Source organism: Biomphalaria glabrata, chromosome 3, assembly GCF_947242115.1.
Source record: "Biomphalaria glabrata chromosome 3, xgBioGlab47.1, whole genome shotgun sequence".
NCBI lineage: Eukaryota > Metazoa > Mollusca > Gastropoda > Planorbidae > Biomphalaria > Biomphalaria glabrata.
Window position 1 is genome coordinate 50,055,295 of NC_074713.1, and position 20,874 is coordinate 50,076,168.

General features: G+C 36.5%; 1 protein-coding gene across 1 annotated transcript; it reads right to left on the reverse strand.

Annotated features, from left to right (window-relative positions):
* Positions 1-1,108: 1,108 nt before the first annotated feature.
* On the reverse strand, positions 1,109-19,359 carry LOC129925121 (dentin sialophosphoprotein-like). The gene is made up of 4 exons (XM_056023493.1): positions 19,307-19,359; positions 11,815-11,938; positions 10,499-10,698; positions 1,109-2,141 (listed from the first exon to the last, which is right to left on the reverse strand). The coding sequence occupies exons 1-4, from the start codon at positions 19,357-19,359 to the stop codon at positions 1,109-1,111; spliced, it is 1,410 nt and encodes a 469-aa protein (XP_055879468.1).
* Positions 19,360-20,874: the final 1,515 nt, after the last annotated feature.

Consider the following 20,874-nt stretch of genomic DNA (forward strand, 5'->3'; position numbering starts at 1 on the left):
TGTCATGACTTAGAATTTGACACTGTCATGACTTAGAATCTTACACTGTCATGACTTAGAATCTGACACTGTCATGACTTAGAATCTGACACTGTCATGACTTAGAATCTGACGCTGTCATGACTTAGAATCTGACGCTGTCATGACTTAGAATCTGACGCTGTCATGACTTAGAATCTGACGCTGTCATGACTTAGAATCTGACGCTGTCATGACTTAGAATCTGACACTGTCATGACTTAGAATCTGACACTGTCATGACTTAGAAAATAACGGTAAATACAGAACACTTACTGTGTCCATTGAAAATCAGGCCACTGGTCATGTAACTAGGAAGTTTACATAAGTACACCCACAACCTAATTGCTAAAAAAATTCCCATATTTCCTGTACTTTGACATTGTATTTCCTGAATAGCGTAAGCTTGGTGATAAGACTGGGAACTTTTAGAGTCTAGCCCATTAGCCGAGAATCCGAAAAGACAAGAAGTACACACAATTAGAAACATAATTTATGGCTTTGTTTGTTGATTTATTTTTGTCTAAACTATTTGAATGTGATCAACGACTTCCGACAAAAGGTAAATAGTCGTTTCTATAATCTTCTTGAGCGGAAGTACTCCACGCGCCAGAACGGGTGCATTGTGGGTTTTCTGTGTTGACTCACTTCTGCTAGCAAACAATTCAATCGCAAACTAACAAACACCTGATTTTCAAACAATGTCCGCAATGATTTTAAAATGTGGATATTATCTCTAGATACACCATTTTTCATGGTCATACTGGGCGGAACACTACGGGGGATATGGGGGTTGTGTCAACGTGACCTATGACCTCGCCCCCCCCCCCCTCTTTTTTGTGTTTGTTTATCGTTGCTATGTCAACCAAGGAGTGAAGAGAAATCTAAGAAAGTGAAATGACAAAGAAGTGGGGGAGGTGGGGGAGAGAGAAAGGTGAAACGAGGTGGACAGATGCCTCTTCTGCAGGCTGAAATGGACATGAGGGTATATCAGGTCCAACTAGATACCAATTCATTAGTGAATGTTTATCGGTATATTTCTAAAAAGTTGAACAAGAAATATGTCCATCTAAAGTCGGTTTTCATTAAATCAATGAGATGACCAGAAGGGGGAACCAGAGGGTGAATCAGAAGGTGAACTAGAAGGTGAACCAGAAGGTGAATTAGAAGATGAACTAGAAGGTGAGCCAGAAGGTGAATCAGAAGATGAACTAGAAGGTGAACCAGAAGGTGAATCAGAAGATGAACTAGAAGGTGAACCAGAAGGTGAATCAGAAGATGAACTAGAAGGTGAACCAGAAAATGAATCAGAAGATGAACTAGAAGGTGAACCAGAAGATGAACTAGAAGGTGAACTAGAAGGTGAATCAGAAGATGAACTAGAAGGTGAACCAGAAGGTGAATCAGAAGATGAACTAGAAGGTGAACCAGAAGGTGAATCAGAAGATGAACTAGAAGGTGAACCAGAAGGTGAATCAGAAGATGAACTAGAAGGTGAATCAGAAGATGAACTAGAAGGTGAACCAGAAGGTGAATCAGAAGATGAACTAGAAGGTGAAACAGATGGTGAATCAGAAGATGAACTAGAAGGGGAACCAGAAGGTGAATCAGAAGATGAACTAGAAGGTGAACCAGAAGGTGAATCAGAAGATGAACTAGAAGGTGAATCAGAAGATGAACTAGAAGGTGAACCAGAAGGTGAATCAGAAGATGAACTAGAAGGTGAAACAGATGGTGAATCAGAAGATGAACTAGAAGGGGAACCAGAAGGTGAATCAGAAGATGAACTAGAAGGTGATTCAGAAGATGAACTAGAAGTTGAACCAGAAGGTGAATCAGAAGATGAACTAGAAGGTGAAACAGATGGGGAATCAGAAGATGAACTAGAAGGTGAACCAGAAGGTGAATCAGAAGATGAACTAGAAGGTGAACTAGAAGGTGAATCAGAAGATGAACTAGAAGGTGAACTAGAAGGTGAATCAGAAGATGAACTGGAAGGTGAACCAGAAGGTGAATCAGAAGATGAACTAGAAGGTGAATCAGAAGATGAACTAGAAGGTGAACCAGAAGGTGAATCAGAAGATGAACTAGAAGGTGAAACAGATGGTGAATCAGAAGATGAACTAGAAGGGGAACCAGAAGGGGAATCAGAAGATAGAAGGTGAACTAGTTGGTGAACTAGGAGGTGCAATATATAGTGAATCAGAAGGTGAACCAGGTTGTGAACCAGAAGGGGAACCAAAAGCTGAATCAGAAGGTGAACCAAAAGCTGAACCAGAAGGTGAACCAAGCTAAACAATTCACTAAAAAAATTTCGAGACATGACAAAACAAAATGGAGGGCATGTAATATAAGACATGAAGGAGTAGAAATGGAATGACGGTAACTAGTGGTGTAGGGGAGGGGGGGGGGTCACTGAGCCCGTGCCCGCCACCAGCTGTGAGAATTTAAAATAGTTCACGTTTCGACACAATTTATTTAAAACCATGTATGTCTTTCATTACTTTTATAATGGGGCAGATAATGTTAAGGTCATCTGTTCCTCTACAATATAGTGAACAAGCAGGTTGTCATGTGGCCTGCACAATGACCAACCGCCTTAGTTTTCCCCAACCAATGTCAGGTACCCATCGAGTTGAGTGAACCCAGAGGAGCCCTAAAAATCCCGAAATTCAAAATCCAAGCCTTCGCAAAGATTCGAACCGTGGACACCTGGTCCAGAAGCCAAGCGCTTAACCTCTATGCCACCTCGCCCCTATGTAAGTTTAGTTCTATTTATCTGGTTCATAAAAGCGAAAGAACAAATTGATTGTCAACCTGATTGCTAATAGTATGAAATGTATTAAAGAACGATAACTCTTACATTGTCACAAAGATGTTTTGTAAAATACTAACGTGCTAGATGCTATAAGAATAATAATAATAATATCAAGTTTTAAAATTAATAGATTATTTAATTTTATGTTTGTCTTAATGTCTTTGTTGTTTTGTTGTTTTTGTTGTATATGTATAATTGCTATTTCTTTGTTAAATCTTATGTTATGTATTTACTCGTTAAGTTTTATGAATTAATGTTTTAAATTAACACTGACATATAATCGTTTTGGTTCCATTCTGGCGACGTATCGTCAAACATAATACAATACTTGACTATTGATAATATTTTGATTTGGCAGTAACATACAGATTAATAAAAACGAATAGTAAGATTGTGGATAATCGGTTGCACATTGTCCACAGTAGTGATTGACATATGTCAATTCTATAAAGGTTCGCGACAGTCCACAACCATTTCTTAATGATGTATGGTTGACATTCGGGTACATTGACTTTTTTTCAACTTAGTCAAAAGAGTATTTTAGAAATTCGTCTTTGGAAACAGAGGCTCGAGATCCCAATTGACTTTCTACTGAGTAGGACAAACAACGGTCTTAATAAATGTCTTTCAGAAACGTTTGTCTCCCGTGCAGTTGATGTAGGCCTAAAACATTCAGTCAGGACATTGTTGTTGCTGTTGTCCTACACTTTAGATACAGCATGACTTACCTGAAGGGGGGGGGGAGTGGGGATGACGTCATATTCTTGAACAGGGGACACGGGTACCCCACTACGCCACTGGGCCCAGATGACCACATTAGAGAAAGTACAAGAGAAGGGCAGGGAGAGGTATGGGATACAAATGCAAATGAAACCGAATTCCTTGTCAAAATGTGTTTTTAAAATTTCTTTAGAGCCAGATATATTACGGTATTATTAAATACTCTGTTTACAGTAAATATATGACAAGAATGTGGCAAAATATGTAGGTCACAGCTGGGGCTGCGCAGCCACGAGAAATACTGCATTCCTCACAAATCTTCGGGCTCGAAGACAAGCCTTAGTATTATATTATGAGAATTGAACACATGGTATTGGAAGTTTTTGGAAGTGAATTGTATTGAAATGTAGATTTGTATTGAAATATAGAATTGAAATGTAGATTTGTATTGAAATATAGAATTGAAATGTAGATTTGTATTGAAATATAGGATTGAAATGTAGATTTGTATTGAAATATAGAATTGAAATGTAGATTCGTATTGAAATATAGAATTGAAATGTAGATTTGTATTGAAATATAGAATTGAAATGTAGAATTGTATTAAAATGTAGATCTGTATTGAAATATAGAATTGAAATGTAGATTTGTATTGAAATATAGGATTGAAATGTAGATTTGTATTGAAATATAGGATTGAAATGTAGATTTGTATTGAAATATAGAATTGAAATGTAGATTTGTATTGAAATAAAGGATTGAAATGTATATTTGTATTGAAATGTAGATTTGTATTGAAATATAAAATTGAAATGTAGATTTGTATTGAAATATAGAATTGAAATGTAGAACTGTATTGAAATGTAGATTTGTATTGAAATATAGGATTGAAATGTAGATTTGTATTGAAATATAGGATTGAAATGTAGATTTGTATTGAAATATAGAATTGAAATGTAGATTTGTATTGAAATGTAGATTTGTATTGAAATATAGAATTGAAATGTAGAATTGTATTAAAATGTAGATTTGTATTGAAATATAGAATTGAAATGTAGATTTGTATTGAAATATAGGATTGAAATGTAGATTTGTATTGAAATATAGGATTGAAATGTAGATTTGTATTGAAATATAGGATTGAAATGTAGATTTGTATTGAAATATAGAATTGAAATGTAGATTTGTATTGAAATAAAGGATTGAAATGTAGATTTGTATTGAAATGTAGATTTGTATTGAAATATAGAATTGAAATGTAGATTTGTATTGAAATATAGATTTGAAATGTAGAATTGTATTGAAATGTAGATTTGTATTGAAATATAGATTTGAAATGTAATATTTTGTTGAAATGTAGAATTGTATTGAAATATAGAATTGAAATGTAGAATTTTGTTGAAATGTAGAATTGTATTAAAACTTCATTCAACTTGTTGTTTGTTGTTGTTTTTTTCCTCTTATTGGCTTGCAAATTCTTCAAGGGTTCAGGAGAACAACTCCAAATCTACATCTATAATTTTCAATTATGTAGAATTTTTTTCCCTCTTTAATATAACATTAATTACCAATAATTAATTGGCTAAACGGTTAATTTTTAAATTGATTCTTGTTTTGCTGGGTGCAATAAATAATTGTGTTCAGGTTCAGCTTGAGCTGTGAATGGACGAGAAATAACGTGTAAAATAATCTAAGGGTACAAAACCCCAAATATTTAGCCATATCTCTCAATACTGAAGGATCTATTTCCCTTTTCGGTATTAAACAAAATAATAAATAACAAGTAATTAATTGACTAATAGGTTATTTCTTTTTATTGATTCCCGTTTTGTTAGGTAGAATAAATAATTGTGAAAAGTTTCAATTTGAGTTCAGAATGGGCTGTGGACATTCTATCAAGGGTAAAGAGGAATGGAGAAAGATGGTTGACAGATCCTGTGTGGTGCTTCAAATGAAGTTAAATGTGAACCAAGCCTAACTGATGTTATTGAATGATTATTTAATGCTCTCATTCTTTTGGTCTAATTATTTTGTAAAGGGCCGATCTCTCGTTCAAAGCCCCAACAAATACAACTTTTCACTTTAAAAAAAACAACAACTTTTCCCTTGTGTTCAGTGTTTATGGATGATGGCTACTCGCTGCAGTCCACGAGCATAAAACGAAACACTGCTCATTACCTGTTGTTTCAAATAATATTCCATTTATATTAAGACTAAGTAGATTTTTTACTATTAAAAAAACAACAACATTTTTTGGTAAATGTAATAGTTAGTATTAAAGAAATTACTTAATTTAGTGATTCATTATTGCAAATTTTTTTTTATAGAAAAATAAAAAAATAATAATTTGCATCAATGAATTAAAGATATAGTGAATAGTTACCTCCCTTACTAATTCTCCCGTGGTTTTTTTTCTACTAATAGTGATTTTTATTTTAAAAAAAACAACTGTTAGCATAGTTGACTTTAAAAAATAAATTTTTGCTTTCAGAAAATAAAAACGTAGCCGCTGCATCAGAACCTAGAACGGTCTAAAATATGATGTTGGATTTTCAAAATCTTCTCGAGTTTACGAGATCTAAACGGGACGAACGAACGGACAGACAGACCATACAAAATTAATAGCGTCTATTTCTCTTTCTGTGGCCGCTAAAAATCAAAAGTTAACAAACAGCGGACTTCTATAATGAAATTTCCTCAAATCAAAAAAGGTAAACTTGCCCTTTCAGACCTTGTGATTTTTTTATCTGTTTCTGTGGCTGACGATTAACGTGGGTGTCATGTGGCCAGCACAACGACCTACCGTCTTTTTTTCCCCAAGTAATGTCAGATACCCATTAGAGTTGGGCGGACTCGCGGAGCGTTCTATAAGTTCCGAAATGTTAAACTCCCAGTTTTCACCGGGATTCGAATCGAGGCCCCTCGGTTCAGAAGCCACCATGTTCCCTTGTCCCAAATAACTTACAAGTTGTTTATTATTATCATTATTTATTTGTTCCGTTTCTTTTCGTGCTTTTAAATTTATTAAAAAATAAAAACTACACAAAGAAACAATTTTTAAAAAAATCGTGTTACTGCGTCATTTGATTAAATGTTGATACTAATGACCGCACTTGTATTATACCTGTATTCATTTATGACATCACTAAACAGTCACCAATACACCCCTAAAGCTGCACTCACCATAAACTCGTGTGCCCCAGTGGGTCCGTTCTTCTCTTGCAACTCACTTTTGTTTAGATACACTTAGACCTTTGCAAAGTTTTTCACATTTAAGGAACAAAAAACTCTGGGCGCACAGACAAAAAAAAAAGGGGGAAGCTACTATGTGAGGATGGCTTATGTTGATATAATCTAATTCTGTTCTTTCTCCCCTCATTCGGTGGACAATGTCTTTGTCTATGTCTATGTAAGCGTCTATGTCTTGTGTTTTAAACGTTCGCTAACTCAACGAAAAGGGGACCCACCTTTTTATGTATTAGGATGTCACCAAGGTCAATCCCTCCCTTGGGTTTTTATTTTTTTCTTCCTCCCATCCAACCGTCTATTTCCATCAAAGGGAAACGTCCAGACTCAAACCAAGAAACGTGACTCGATGAAAACCCAGGATTTAACACAAGGATGTGCAAGAACCTAGAGAGAGGGGGCACACCCTTACCTCCTCCCCCTCCACCCCTTGAACGAAAGAGGAAGGGAGAGTGACGTAAGGATTTGAGCGTAGGCTTAACACTGAATTCACGAGACTTTTGGAAGTGTACATCCCGTTCAGAGTGTCGGGAGGATGAAAGAGACGCGGTGCAGAAGACTCCGCCATTTTTTCTCTAACAAGCTTTGCAGTTCAGCCTGAACCAGAGACTTGAGTCATTATGGGGATAAAAAATAAAGAGAAAGCTGGGTTGATGTTTTTTAAACTTCTTATTAAGCTCAAAAGAACATCTTTGTCACCCGCGCATACCCCAGTCAAACACACACACTTACAGGGCATAAGCACCTACTCGAACAGCTATACACGCTAACACAGCTAAACACCCACACACTTACAGGACATAAACACCTACTCGAACAGCCATACACGCTAGCACAGCTAAACACCCACACACGCACATACATTGCTTACATCTTTCATCAGAATTATTTCAAAATGTTTTTGTTTTAAAGTTGTTGTTTTTTTTTAAAAAAGAAAACAGCTGACTCACTGGCGTGTGTGCTCAGGGGTTCACCTGTCACTTAAGTTCAACCCATTGTTAAGTAATTTGTATTGTATGGGAGGGGGGGGAGTATTTAGACTTAAAATGTCGGCCTCATTAAAATAGGAAGAAAGATGACTCAGCAAAAACAACAGAGAGACTTTTTTTTTTCTTCGGCCGAGCACACAATGATTTGAAACAGAATTCCTACTTTCATGATTATTACACACACGCTCGCACACACATACACACTTACTTAATTAAAATATTATTTAACCTTGGTTAGGGGAATAATAGAATATGCATCCTCCGTTTGGGACCCCTCAACTCAAGATAACATTAAGAAACTGGAACAGACACAAAATAGAGCAGTGAGATTCATACCAAACGAATATTCACACTTAACCAGAGTAACACCTTTAGTAAAATCACTAAATTTAGAAAGCCTTCAGGACAGAAGACTCAAAAGTAAAGTAGCAACTATACATAAAACACTGAACCATAATCTTCAAATACAAAAACAAAATTTGATAAAATACTCTGAAAGACACAAAGACATAAAGATAAAGGCTCATTCCTCGTCCCATATGCTAGGACAAATTTGTACAAATACTCCTTCTTCCCTAGTGCTATTAGAGCATGGAATAGGTTGCCTGAGCTAGCCAGGAAAACCAGTGACCTGGCAGAATTTAAGTCATTGGTTAATATGCATGACTAAATGCATGACGCGTAGGAGGTAATCATCTTCTTTTTTTGAAGTAACGTCTGTATTATATAAGATAAGATTCAATCCACTAGATTCCAAAATTCTTTGCTAAAATCTTGTACATTTTTTTTTAATATTTGAAAAAACGCAATGATATCACTACACAAATAATATGCAAATTAAATAGTATAAAAAGACACATTTTAAAATATTTCTTCCTTTTACAAAATAAATTATAGGAAAATTAGAAATAGCTGGAATTCATCACAATGATTTTTTTAAAGAGCTAATTAAAAATTGTATAACATGGATGTCAAAGGTAAGGCGTTAACACCTATGTCATTTGAGGTTTGGCGTCATGCCATCTGACAAATACATGCCCAAACAAACAATGAAGTGGTTTGCAACGTGAACTAGACAATCAATCAACCTGCTAATCAATCAACCTGCTAATCAATCAACCTGCTAATCAACCCATCTGCTAATCAAACAAGCAGACATAAAAATATACACTTGCAAATATTTAAAATTCAAGGCATAAGGAAGGTTGAAAAAAAAAGTTGGATTGATTGAATATAACTAATTGTGCAGGAATTATGCTTCACACATCATCGACTCATACCTAGAAGCATTAAAACTCACTCGTAGGAGCATTGAGTCTCTCATATCAGCACTGAAACTCTCTCTTGGTAAAGTTCCCCTTTCAGACCTTGCGATCTATAGGTCAGTTATCTGTTCCTTTGCTAAATGGTTAACGAGCAGGGTGTCATGTGACCAGCACAACGACCAACCGCCTTTACTTTCCCAGACTAAAGTCAGGTAACAATTACATCTGTGTTGACTCACGAGCGCCCTAAAAATCCGGAAATTCAAAATCCAAGTTTTCGCCCAGGACTCCAGGTTCAGAAGTCAAGAGCTTAACTACTCAGCCACCGCTCCCCTAGTCTCTCCCCTAGCTGCATCGATACGCTCTCCTAGCACCATTGAGACTGTCTCCTAGCAGCATTGAGACTCTCTCCTAGCAACATTGAGTCTCTCTCCTACAGCATTGAGGCTGTCTCCTAGCAGCATTGAGACTCTCTCCTAGCAGCATTGAGGCACTCTCCTAGCACCATTGAGACTGTCTCCTAGCAGCATTGAGGCACTCTCCTAGCACCATTGAGACTGTCTCCTAGCAGCATTGATACTCTCTCCTAGCAGCATTGAGGCATTCTCCTAGCACCATTGAGACTGTCTCCTAGCAGCATTGATACTCTCTCCTAGCAGCATTGAGGCATTCTCCTAGCACCATTGAGACTGTCTCCTAGCAGCATTGAGGCACTCTCCTAGCACCATTGAGACTCTCTCCTAGCAGCATTGAGGCACTCTCCTAGCACCATTGAGACTGTCTCCTAGCAGCATTGATACTCTCTCCTAGCAGCATTGAGGCATTCTCCTAGCACCATTGAGACTGTCTCCTAGCAGCATTGATACTCTCTCCTAGCAGCATTGAGTCTCTCTCTTTCGGTTTATTCTATAAGTTTCGAGCTTTCCTTCATAAAAGATGATTACCGCCCTTCCAAGAGTCACGCAGGGCGCTAGGGAATGAACTCGGTAGGCATTCAAACTCGGGGCTATCGTGATGACAGTACGAAGCGCATACCACACGACTAGGCAGCTTAGTAGCAAGGGGAGATTGAATAGCATTTTGTTTTTAGAACTTTAAACATTGTAAATATGTTTGCCTTACTGTTTGTATGCCTGAAGGTGGTCACGGAATTCAGAGTTTTGAATTTCGACGATTCAAGTGTAGGCTATATTTTGCATTGCTGAAACCATAGAAACTATTTTAGCGATATTTACATTACCAGGGTGTTTTTCAGCCTATATATCCCATGGTTCTTAGTTTAAATGGTCAACATTGATTCGTGTTATATTTAGATATCACTGATAAAGTTATTATTTAAAATGTTTATTATTATTTGTAACATCTTCAGTTTATAAAAATGTCATTTTGTCACTTTAATATTTCTTTGCCAATCAACTCGTGTTTGGTTTCTGTCTTCTCACTTTGTGTCCAAACAAGAAAAGAAAAAGCTTTTGTTCTGATAAGTACATTTTTCAGAAGCGGACATGATAAGTAAATGAAATCTGAACATGTTCACATTAATTCTTTTGTTATATTGACTTTGAAGGTCAGGACAAGAGGCAGTTTTTTTTTGTTTTTTTTCCGAAGCCTTTTTTTTTTGTTGTTGTTTTTTCTCCCGAAGCTGACGAGCACAATATATAGTGTATACACTAAAATGATATACAAATTGTAATTCTATATTATGTTATTCACCTTTGTCCATTGGTAGGAATGTTTATTATTAAAATGAATTTATTTTAGAAATGATTTTTTTTTTTTTACTCTGCTTGCTGTTTTAACATATTGAATATCTAGGGGGGAAAAGTCAAAGGGAAAGAACTGATAATAAACACATTGCTATACCTTTATGTGAGTTATCTCTCTTATATCATAGACACAGAGTACACTGAGAGCAAGTATTTTAGTGACATAGGCACCTGTCTGTCTTGAGCGACTCATGATGAGAGTGGATTACTTGATGTTTTACTTGAGACTTTCCGGTTATTACACGAGCGCCGAATGTGCTTCATACAATTGAAACATCTGTTCATTGCGTATTGCCATCTCTTCAGGCGCCTCTTCCTAATGATGCTACTGGTGGTGGTATAGTGTAAGTACGTATGCAAGAAACTCATTGGAAATTGCTCTTAGACCAAAACACATCAGCTGACTCGCTATGCTTGGTCTACAGAACAAAGAAGCAGCGTGTTCTGGGATCTAGGTTTAAATCCTTTGATTTGGGTTATTTCTGAGACTGCTCCCCCTCGTTACAGTTTTGTCCTGGTCAGATGCGGTATTGTAGCATATAAGATAAGATAAGATAAGATACTTTTTATTGGTCCAATCTAATGGAAATTCAGTTTGTCTACAATTCACAAGCTCAAATTTTAAAAATCCTTATATTTATTTAATAGCAGACGTAGGGTCAAAGGTCACTGAAAGAAGAAAGTGAACGAAAATACGTGGAAACAGAGAGGAGGACTCGAACCACAGTCTAGCATCCAACTTGACCATCCACGTCAAAAACAAACCTTTCAAGTCGTTATTGTTAACTGATGACGCACCCCTCCCAGAGTCTGCACACGTCGTTTCATTCATCATTGGTTATACAGCACAGAAAAGCTGCAGACTCCATATGTTGCATCAGTTGCAGTAGAGAGGCGCTTAGACGTGAAAACATTGACACTTGTTGTTGATGTTGCTATTGATGTTTCTGTTGTTGTTGAAGCTGTAGTTGTTGCTGTTGTTGTTGACATACCAGTAACCATGTACCGGTTTTCACAAGTCGCCTTTCTTCTTTATGGTAGACACAGAATGGATCACAGAATGAATCACTGAATGGATCACAAAATGGATCACAGAATAGTTCACAGTATGGATCACTGAATGAATCACAGAATAGTTCACAAAAAAATATTTCAGAATGGATCACAGAATGTATCACAGAATGAATCACAAAATGTATTAAAGCATGAATCACAGAATGAATTACATAATGAATCAAAGAATGGATCACAGAATAGATCAAAGAGTGGATCACAGAATGGATCACTGAATAACTCACAGAATGTATCACATAATTAACTGAATGGATCACAGAATGAATCACACAATGAATCACCGAATGAATCACAGAAGGCATCAAAGAATGAATCACTGATTGAAACACAAAATGGATCACATAATTAATTACAGAATGAATATACACTAGTATTAGCGCTGTTAGATGAAGCCAGAAGATCCAATATAAATACTTTTAAATCAGCAATTGCAGGCTTGGGTTAATGAAAATTAAATAGCTTTAAATACAATCTAAAAGTTGTATAGAGTAGGTCTATCAAACTCTGTGGCTTGTAAACTTGTATTCTTTGTGTAGAACAATGGAATAATAATATTCAATAAGACATCTACTTAAATAAAAATGTAGAATCATACAGATTTCAACATATTTTTTTCACAGTGATTTATTCACTGCAAATGGCTGAAAGATCAATAACTTATCAAACTTATCAAAAGAGGCAAAGAAAAGAGGCCCAAGGATTCCTATGATGATAAAGCTAAAATTGAATAGCGCAAATTCTGAGGTTTCCTTTAAAAAAAAAAAAAAAAACTGTAAACTTATGTTAGTGTCTTATGTGTTTTTCGCGATGTAATCTCTTCAGTACTGAATAATAATAATATAAAAAAAAGAAATTACCACTTACAGATGCAGATATATCTGAGACAAGAGGACCAAAAAAAAAAGTACGCTTTTCAAACAAATTCGCAGCAAGCAGAATGTCCACACCTACTACATTCACCCTGAAAATGAGATGACCCCCAAAAAGTTGGATGCAGGCAATATGTTTTGCTAAAGCTGCTGGAGATAATGGTGGAGCATCACAAGCGTGTGTCGTGCAATGAGACTTGGAAAAGATCTGTTTAATTGTGAAGCACAACATGTGATCATATAGTTCGTCCCATCGCAGTTCGATGATGAAATGTTCGGCTGCAAACTGGGAAGTGTCATTGGCCTTGCTTTTCTTCCTGGCGCTTTTCTTCTGCCAGCGCTGTTCTCTTTTCCTCAGAAATTTGTGCGCCATTTTTCACAGCGTGACACCTTAAATGAACTCCACTCTTTTTTTTTTTTTTCAATATGTAAATAATTGAAACTAAATTGTTTTTCCCTCAGTCTTGTGTGAGTGGTGAAGACTGCGATATTAAGCTGTGAGTTTCATGCTATTCACTTGTAAATAGACGAGGCTCAGAATAAAAAGAGATACTCAGTAATACTTAAGAGATTCCCATTTTATGTAAAGATACAAAGACAAAAACTGGTGATAAAAGTATACTGACGTGTGTCTCAATGATTTCTGGTATCATTGAATTGATACTTTTCAAAATGAATTTTGACAATGTGAAATAAAGTGCAGCTATTTCTAAAAAAAACAAAACTAGTCGACCGACGGCGTAGCATACGCCGCTATTTTGCAGGGCCGGTCTTAGGCCACTGCAACCTATGCGACCGCAGTGGGCCCCGCACTTTCATAGGACTTTCATAGGACCCGCACTTTCATAGGATCCGAGATCTAAATGGGACAGACGGACAGACAGGCCACACAAAATTAATAGCGTCTTTTCCCCTTTCGGGGGCCGCTAAAAAACTCAAAGAAAAAGAAAAAAACAAAAACAGAAAGCTTAGGTTCTTTTTAACGTTTCTATGTCTGGAATTATGCATATTGGTGACAGCTATTGTAGATTGATGATATATTTGTTAATACCCAAATCATGGTTGGTTTGAGAAAGCAGAAATACAAAGGCCCATTTAGTCTGACACCTGTAAATGTGAACCATTCCAATTATACTTCATTAAGAGAATATTGTCCAGATGCCTTTTAAGTCTGACATTTTTGTCACATGTGTTAAGGCTTCTTGTTTTAAGTGGAGAAAAAACTGAATTTTATTGTTGAGTGGTTGTAAAGTTCAGAACATTGGTGTTTGGCTGAAGGAAAATATTTGAGTGCATTTAAAACATTAGTAAATTAATTAGTCTATTAAGATGGTTTTTTTTGTGTGTGATGAACTTGATAAAAAAAGACACAATCTAGATCTACGTCATTTGTTTCTAGACAAAGACTTAACACTTGTGATACATGCTAGTATCTGATGAATGAAAGGACTACACACAAACAAACAAAAAATATATCAGTCACGTAGCCAGAAATTTCTGAACACAATTTCTAGCTCAACTGGCTCACAATACATCTTGAGTGTGGCGCTGACATTTGAACTTTGACGGTAACCAAATAATTTCTAGTAGAACCTTGAACTTTGAACTATGTCGAATTAACGTGTATTCAAATACCTTGGTTCAATGTGATGAACTATAAAAACAAATCTCGTTCTGACTACTCGCATGTGAACCTATATTTACGACGATTAATTTATAACTGATGAGCAGTGTAAATTATCATAAACTATATACAATCTCTCGATAACTTTGACTGCTCAACAGTGTTCTATGGTCTGGACGTGGATATGTTAACTTGTTTGTCTTGTGAGTTATTTGTAAGTTAATGTATAATCCGAAAACAAAATTACAGAAATATTACACAAGTGATAAAGACAACTAGTAAACAAAAATCATACCCTCAAAAAACGCTTTGTATTATGTGTGCCGAAAATTGTGGGCTTCCATCAGTGGCGTAGTTAGGGTTTTGGGGGCGCGGGGTGCTTAACCTCCTTAGAGGACACTGCATTTTGACATTCAACATTATGACAAGAGATAATGGCGTAATAGTTAATGTTTAATATAATAAACACATTTTAGATACTCATTTGGGGGATCCCTTCAAAGGGGGCCAGGGGTAATTTTAAAATTTGAACCCCCACTTCTCCCCCACCTTAACTACGCCACAGGCTTCCATAGTAAATGAAGATAATGACTTTCAAAAAAAAAATAAAAAAATCCCAACTTGGTGTGAAAGCACCTGTGGGAGGGGGTGAGGTCACGTGTCAACTGAATGATCATGAACTTTGAACAATTTCGAGTTTGAGACCATAAAACTCGCTCTGTTGGTTTTGTATCAATGAATTGGCAATGAATTTTCTTGAAAAATGGAATTAAAAAAAAAAAATTTAAAGAGAAAAAAAATACTTTAAAATATAGCTTATGTCAGGGGGGGGGGGACTTATCATTCACAGCCATATCTCTTAATACTGTTAGATTTATTTCCATTTTTGGGGGGGTGACCTCTGCAAGAGACACACATTTCTAGAGCAGAGTCCTTGTAGAGGACAGGCGCAGAAGACCTACAGGAAACTTAAATAAACCCCCGCGGAGACACGGCTTTGTCTACATTAAATGTGGGAAAATATTAATGTCGCAACTGGGATTAAATAAGAACAATCTGGTATAAACTTTGTCACATGTAAATTATGAGTGAGTCTGGTGTGAATGTACATTTTGGTTTCTTATAGTTATAATGTTTTTTGTTTGGTGTAATGCACAAATTGTAAGACAAATTTCCTTACGGATAATAAAGATTATTATTTATTATTATTATTATGCCAGTGCGGGCAAATTATCGCCTTTGATAGTCATAGCACTTACGGGGAGCAACTCTTCTACGCCATCCTCCTTTAAGATCGTCAAAGAAAATCGTCGTTCGCATGCGGTTGTTTCCCATGCGGGAATAAGTGTCCGATAGAATAATTCGACGTTGTTTTTTCAAGGGAGTTAATCGAGGATGACTATAACCGAGTTCCACATTCTGATGGTTGTATCCCTTTGAACAAGGACCTACACTCTCGAAATGTATGAACTGTGATGAAAAATAATTTCGAAAAAATGGAAATAATTTAAAACATTAAATACCTATTTTAAATGAGATATTCATATATATTATCTATATTAAAATTATTTACCAGACCATGCAAATGTCAAAACTCTATAATGGCCTAAAAAGACTAAGCAGGGGTACATTGAATGACAAAATCTGCCCGGGCATTTCTAACAATGCGGCCCACAGATTAGGTCCTACATGCCATTTGATGGGCATCCAATCATATTTGTCCTCAAAAGCATGGTGTAAAGTTTAATAATGTATCGAAAGTATTTTGCAATATGAATAATTCATCAGATGTTTTTGAAACTAACCGTTAAGTACTAAAACCAATGAATACACTATAACACTTGGAATGGTGAATAATTCATTATGAGGCATTCTTGCTATCATATACAACAGGGGTGGGCAAATTACGACACGCGGGCCACATGCGGCCCGCCGGAGTGTTTTATGCGGCCCGCCGACACCTACAGAAATCAGGTGTGCCCACAGTACATACATATTAAAATGCAAATATATTAAAAATAATATCTATATAAATTATTGAAACTGTTTCATTATAAAAAGTGTTAAGTAAACTAAGATTAAGCTAATTGGCTATACATCAATACACTCAGTCAAAGACACAATCTCATGCTAATATTTTTTAAATGCTATGAATAAATGTGTTAAATATTGAATATGCTTGAAACAAGATGGCAAGTGTAACAACTGATGGAGTTCGTGCTTTGAATATAAAAATAGTTGTTGTTTTATTATTATTTTGTATATATCCCAACCATAAACTTTAAACAGCAAAGTTTGCACAAAGCTGCTTATAATTGCATATTTCTATTTGGGAAAATTTACATAGTAATAGTACTGGTTTCCGGATCTGGCAGTTCTCCAAATAGGTTTTGTTATATGGAAGGGCTTCGGGGTCTGAGTGTTGTTCGGGTCCCTTGTTTTAGTAAGCACAATTGAAGGACATGGTCATCATAATCTGGTGATGTTTAACAATGACAGGCTTAGCTCGTCCCGACATTTAACTTTCGGAACATATATTGTCTCATTCAGTGAATAAACATTTTTCAAAAACCTAAACAGGTATAATCACTGCTCGAAGTTGACTGACTGTTATTTGACAGCAGTCACAAGGGCAACAACTAGTAAGCTAGTTCCACAGTTCCGGAACATTATGCACGAGTGTAAAAAGTAAAATACTGCACAATATGTACAACTGCATATTTGCGGGGATATTGTTTTTATAAAAAGACAACTTCATTTTTTTTTAAATCGTATATGCGGCCCGCCATTCCCAATTTTTTTAAAATGCGGCCCTCGATGCAAAAAGGTTGCCTACCCCTGATATATGGCTCCTTTTGTCTCGAAAGGCAATGGATGCGCCCAAGTGAGTCACTGGTTTTGGCTTAGTCTTGAGACGGGGCAGAATCTGGTGTGGCTAATCAAGCCAATTCTGGAACGGCAGACTTTGCCACAATTCGTACATGTGTATGCCTCTGATTTAGGGCTAGCAGACAGGGCAGCTTTCTTTTTTTCCCTCTTCATTAAAGCCGCTTCAATTCTTTTGTTCTCAGCAAGGGTTGTCCCAGCACGCACAGTCTGTCTCCATGCACTCCGGTCTTTGGCTATGTTTTCAGACATACTTTCACTGATGCCTGAGGCTCTCATGTCTCGCTTGCAGACATCTCTATATGTTAGTCTTGGGCGGCCCTTGGGTCTGACTCCTTCCACAAGCTCAGCATATAAGATATCTTTCGGGATTCTACCATCTGGCATGCGGGTGACATGTCCGAGCCAGCGTAATCTTCTTTGTGTCAGGAGATATGCAATAATATATATTCACATTTAAATGTGTTTATTGTTTACATTCAAGGTACCTTAGAAACACCATTTATTTCCTGTATTTATTGTAATAAAATTAAGCTTTTGAGGATATGGTTCATCTCGTTTGTAAACCAATATTACTTTTAATATTTTATTTATAAAAATAGAAAAAAAAATGTTTCGTTTCATAGAGTGAAGTTACATTTGATAGTAAGGCTTATTACATGACCCATTTTGAATGCCAGATAGGCAAGAAAAAACAGACACCGAAGTCCTTCGAAGATCAGGTCTGCAAAGCATCCACACAATCCTGATGCAGACCCAGCCGCGATGGGCGGGACACGTCTGCATAATGGAAGACCGCCTCATCCCTAAAAGACTCCTGTATGGCCAATTAAGGGAAGGAAAGCGCTCGCAAGGCGCTTAAAAAAAAGGCCTTAGGAACAACCTCAAAGCATCACTGAAAGCGCTCAGCATTGAGTCATTGACCCATCCACCTCGCAGAAGACAGAAGCACATGACAGAGCTTCATGGCGTCGCACTGTGGAAACTATCGAAAGGGAAGGAGACGCATGAGACATAGGATACTCATTGTTAAAACTCTGTCGTTGTTTTGCATCCCCAAACAACTTGTACAACCAAACCGTTGTTAGCGTTTTAAATTCTTAATGTAGAACTTGCAATAAACATACACAAGCTTTTAATAAAACAAGACTGAATATAGCTTGTATTTTTAAACATAGATTTAAGTTGAAAGTAGACATATGTAGAAACACAAACGTAATGCTAATTGGAAGAAGACGAAACTCACCAAAAGATGCACGTCTCTTGCTAGTCTCACCACTTTCAGACCAGTATTCATTGACCTGAATTACGACAGACTACCTCGTGTTTCATCAGAAACTTTCGGCGTACACAACCAAAAATATCCGCCCTTCTTTCGTCACGATAACATCACATGCTCATACATTAACTCCATAACACTCCATAACACTCAAGGATTTAAATAATAAGATGATTAATTAGGTAGTGGGGGGTGAGGTCATATAGATATTAACGCATTTCAGAGTATGATCATTGGTCCAATTTCTATCAATGGTGGTTTGGTAACTTATGTACGCGTCAAGGTCTCTTGAATTGAATAAATAAGTTCAAAGATACTCGTACTACTGTAATGTACGTGTCAAGGTCTCCTTGTATGGATAAATTTGATGCTTACCATAATTAAATTTAAGCATTTGTTCATACTGCTAGTTATAGACATTAGAATTTCAATAGTACCAAAAATAGATTCCCATCTAGTTCTCAGCATTGGTCGAAATGAAGATTTAGAACGGTATTTAAGCAAGGGGAAGACAATAAAGTAGCATCTTCGATTCGTTTAAATACCTTTATTGTGTCCCTTTTGTCAATCTAAAAAGTAAAACTATAGTTCTCTGTCAGCCTTTTCTAGTAAATAAGATAAAACTGTCGACAGTTCAAAGAGGCACTACAGTCTGGTATGTTCAGCCGTAGACAAAACGGAGCGGTTCAAAGAAAGAGCGCCTATCTTCAGCGTCAGAATATCTTTGTACGTTTTATGAAAACTCCACTCACCATAGACAACTGCCTTTGGTCGCCTTGGCAGAATAGGTCTCTTCGCCTATCATTATCTATAAAACAGTGGTTCTAGACATTCTTTTGTATGGCTCTGACACCTATGTGCTCTACATGAGGCATCTCAGTCTACTCGAACGCTTCTATCAAAGATGCCTTCACTCCATAATGGCGAGACGACTCTACCAATATAACCATGTTCTGTTGAAGGATGACTGCATGCCAAAGGAAATCTTTTTTGGTCGAGTTAAAAAGTGGACGTTTCAGGAAGCGCTATAAAGATCAACTCATTACTCAGATACGATTTGGCCCTCTCTAGCATAGGGGAAAGCAGTTAGCAGCTGATGGCCTCAGTGGCGTAGCAAGGTACCCGTGGGCCCGGGTTCAAGAATATATTGGTGGGCCCCCTACCCCAATAAGACGAATGTAATATGTGACAAAATCACCGAGTAATCTGAATGTATCGGTATATTTACCAAAAGAGATTCCAATACAACTAGAGTAGAATAATCTCATTACGTTTGAAGCGGAACTCCAACACAATGTTTGAACAGAATGAAACGAATTAATGCCATGGTGTTTCAAATGTATACAGAAATGTTTTATGAGTTCTAGTTCCCATTCTACACTTTTAAATTCCTAAAAACACTTCTAGGTGTAAAACTTTGAAACATTGATACAAACTAGTATCGAGTTCTACGTCCATTATTTAACTGTAAATAAATGGAATATTTATTTAATAACATTTTTCTGGCCTTTTAAGTAGCAAAGTAAGAAACCAGTGTATCTATTTCTTAATGCGCGAGCGGCTTCTTCTGATGAAACAATGCCCAAAAGCCATTCTAGTATCCTGCATATTGGAAGCACCATCATAGCTTTAGCCTCGAAGTTTATTTAAGGATAAATGGGGATTTTTTAAATTACTTCAGCCAATTATGCAGACGTCTGGTTCTCACAAATATGGAAACCTATTTCTTTGGATGTTCCGTTATCGGAGATCACTAAACAGTATATAAACAAAATAAAACGAATTTGAGCAACTTTTTATTTGCCTGAGCGCTGTTGCCAATGAAGGAGAAATGTGGTGCGAAATAGATGTTCTATAGTACCGGTATTTTGGCCACAACTGCATTGCCCAACGGGTCTATTATTTCATTTTGAATTTGTGGGGTTTTGAGTACCTGCCAAATGTCAATACTTATAACAATTTTCTGAGTTGTTTTTTTTTTCTATAAATATAGTTAACTTACTTTAGAACTATGAACCAAGTCTCAACCAAATATCATGCATTGGTCAGTGAAAGACACTATTCCGTTCATTTAGTCATCTATCTTCTAGATCTAAATATAGTTAACTTACTTAAGAACTATGAACCAAGTTTCAACCAAATATCATGCATTGGTCAGTGAAAGACTTTATTCCATTCATTTAGTCATCTCTCTATCTTCTAGATCTTTGTTATAAACTTTCGCCCCAAATCAGTTTCCTCATTCATTGCAATAGCAGAAACACATTTAATTTCAACGTTTCCTATGTAACACTCTGATGTTTCTCTTGCTTGATAAATA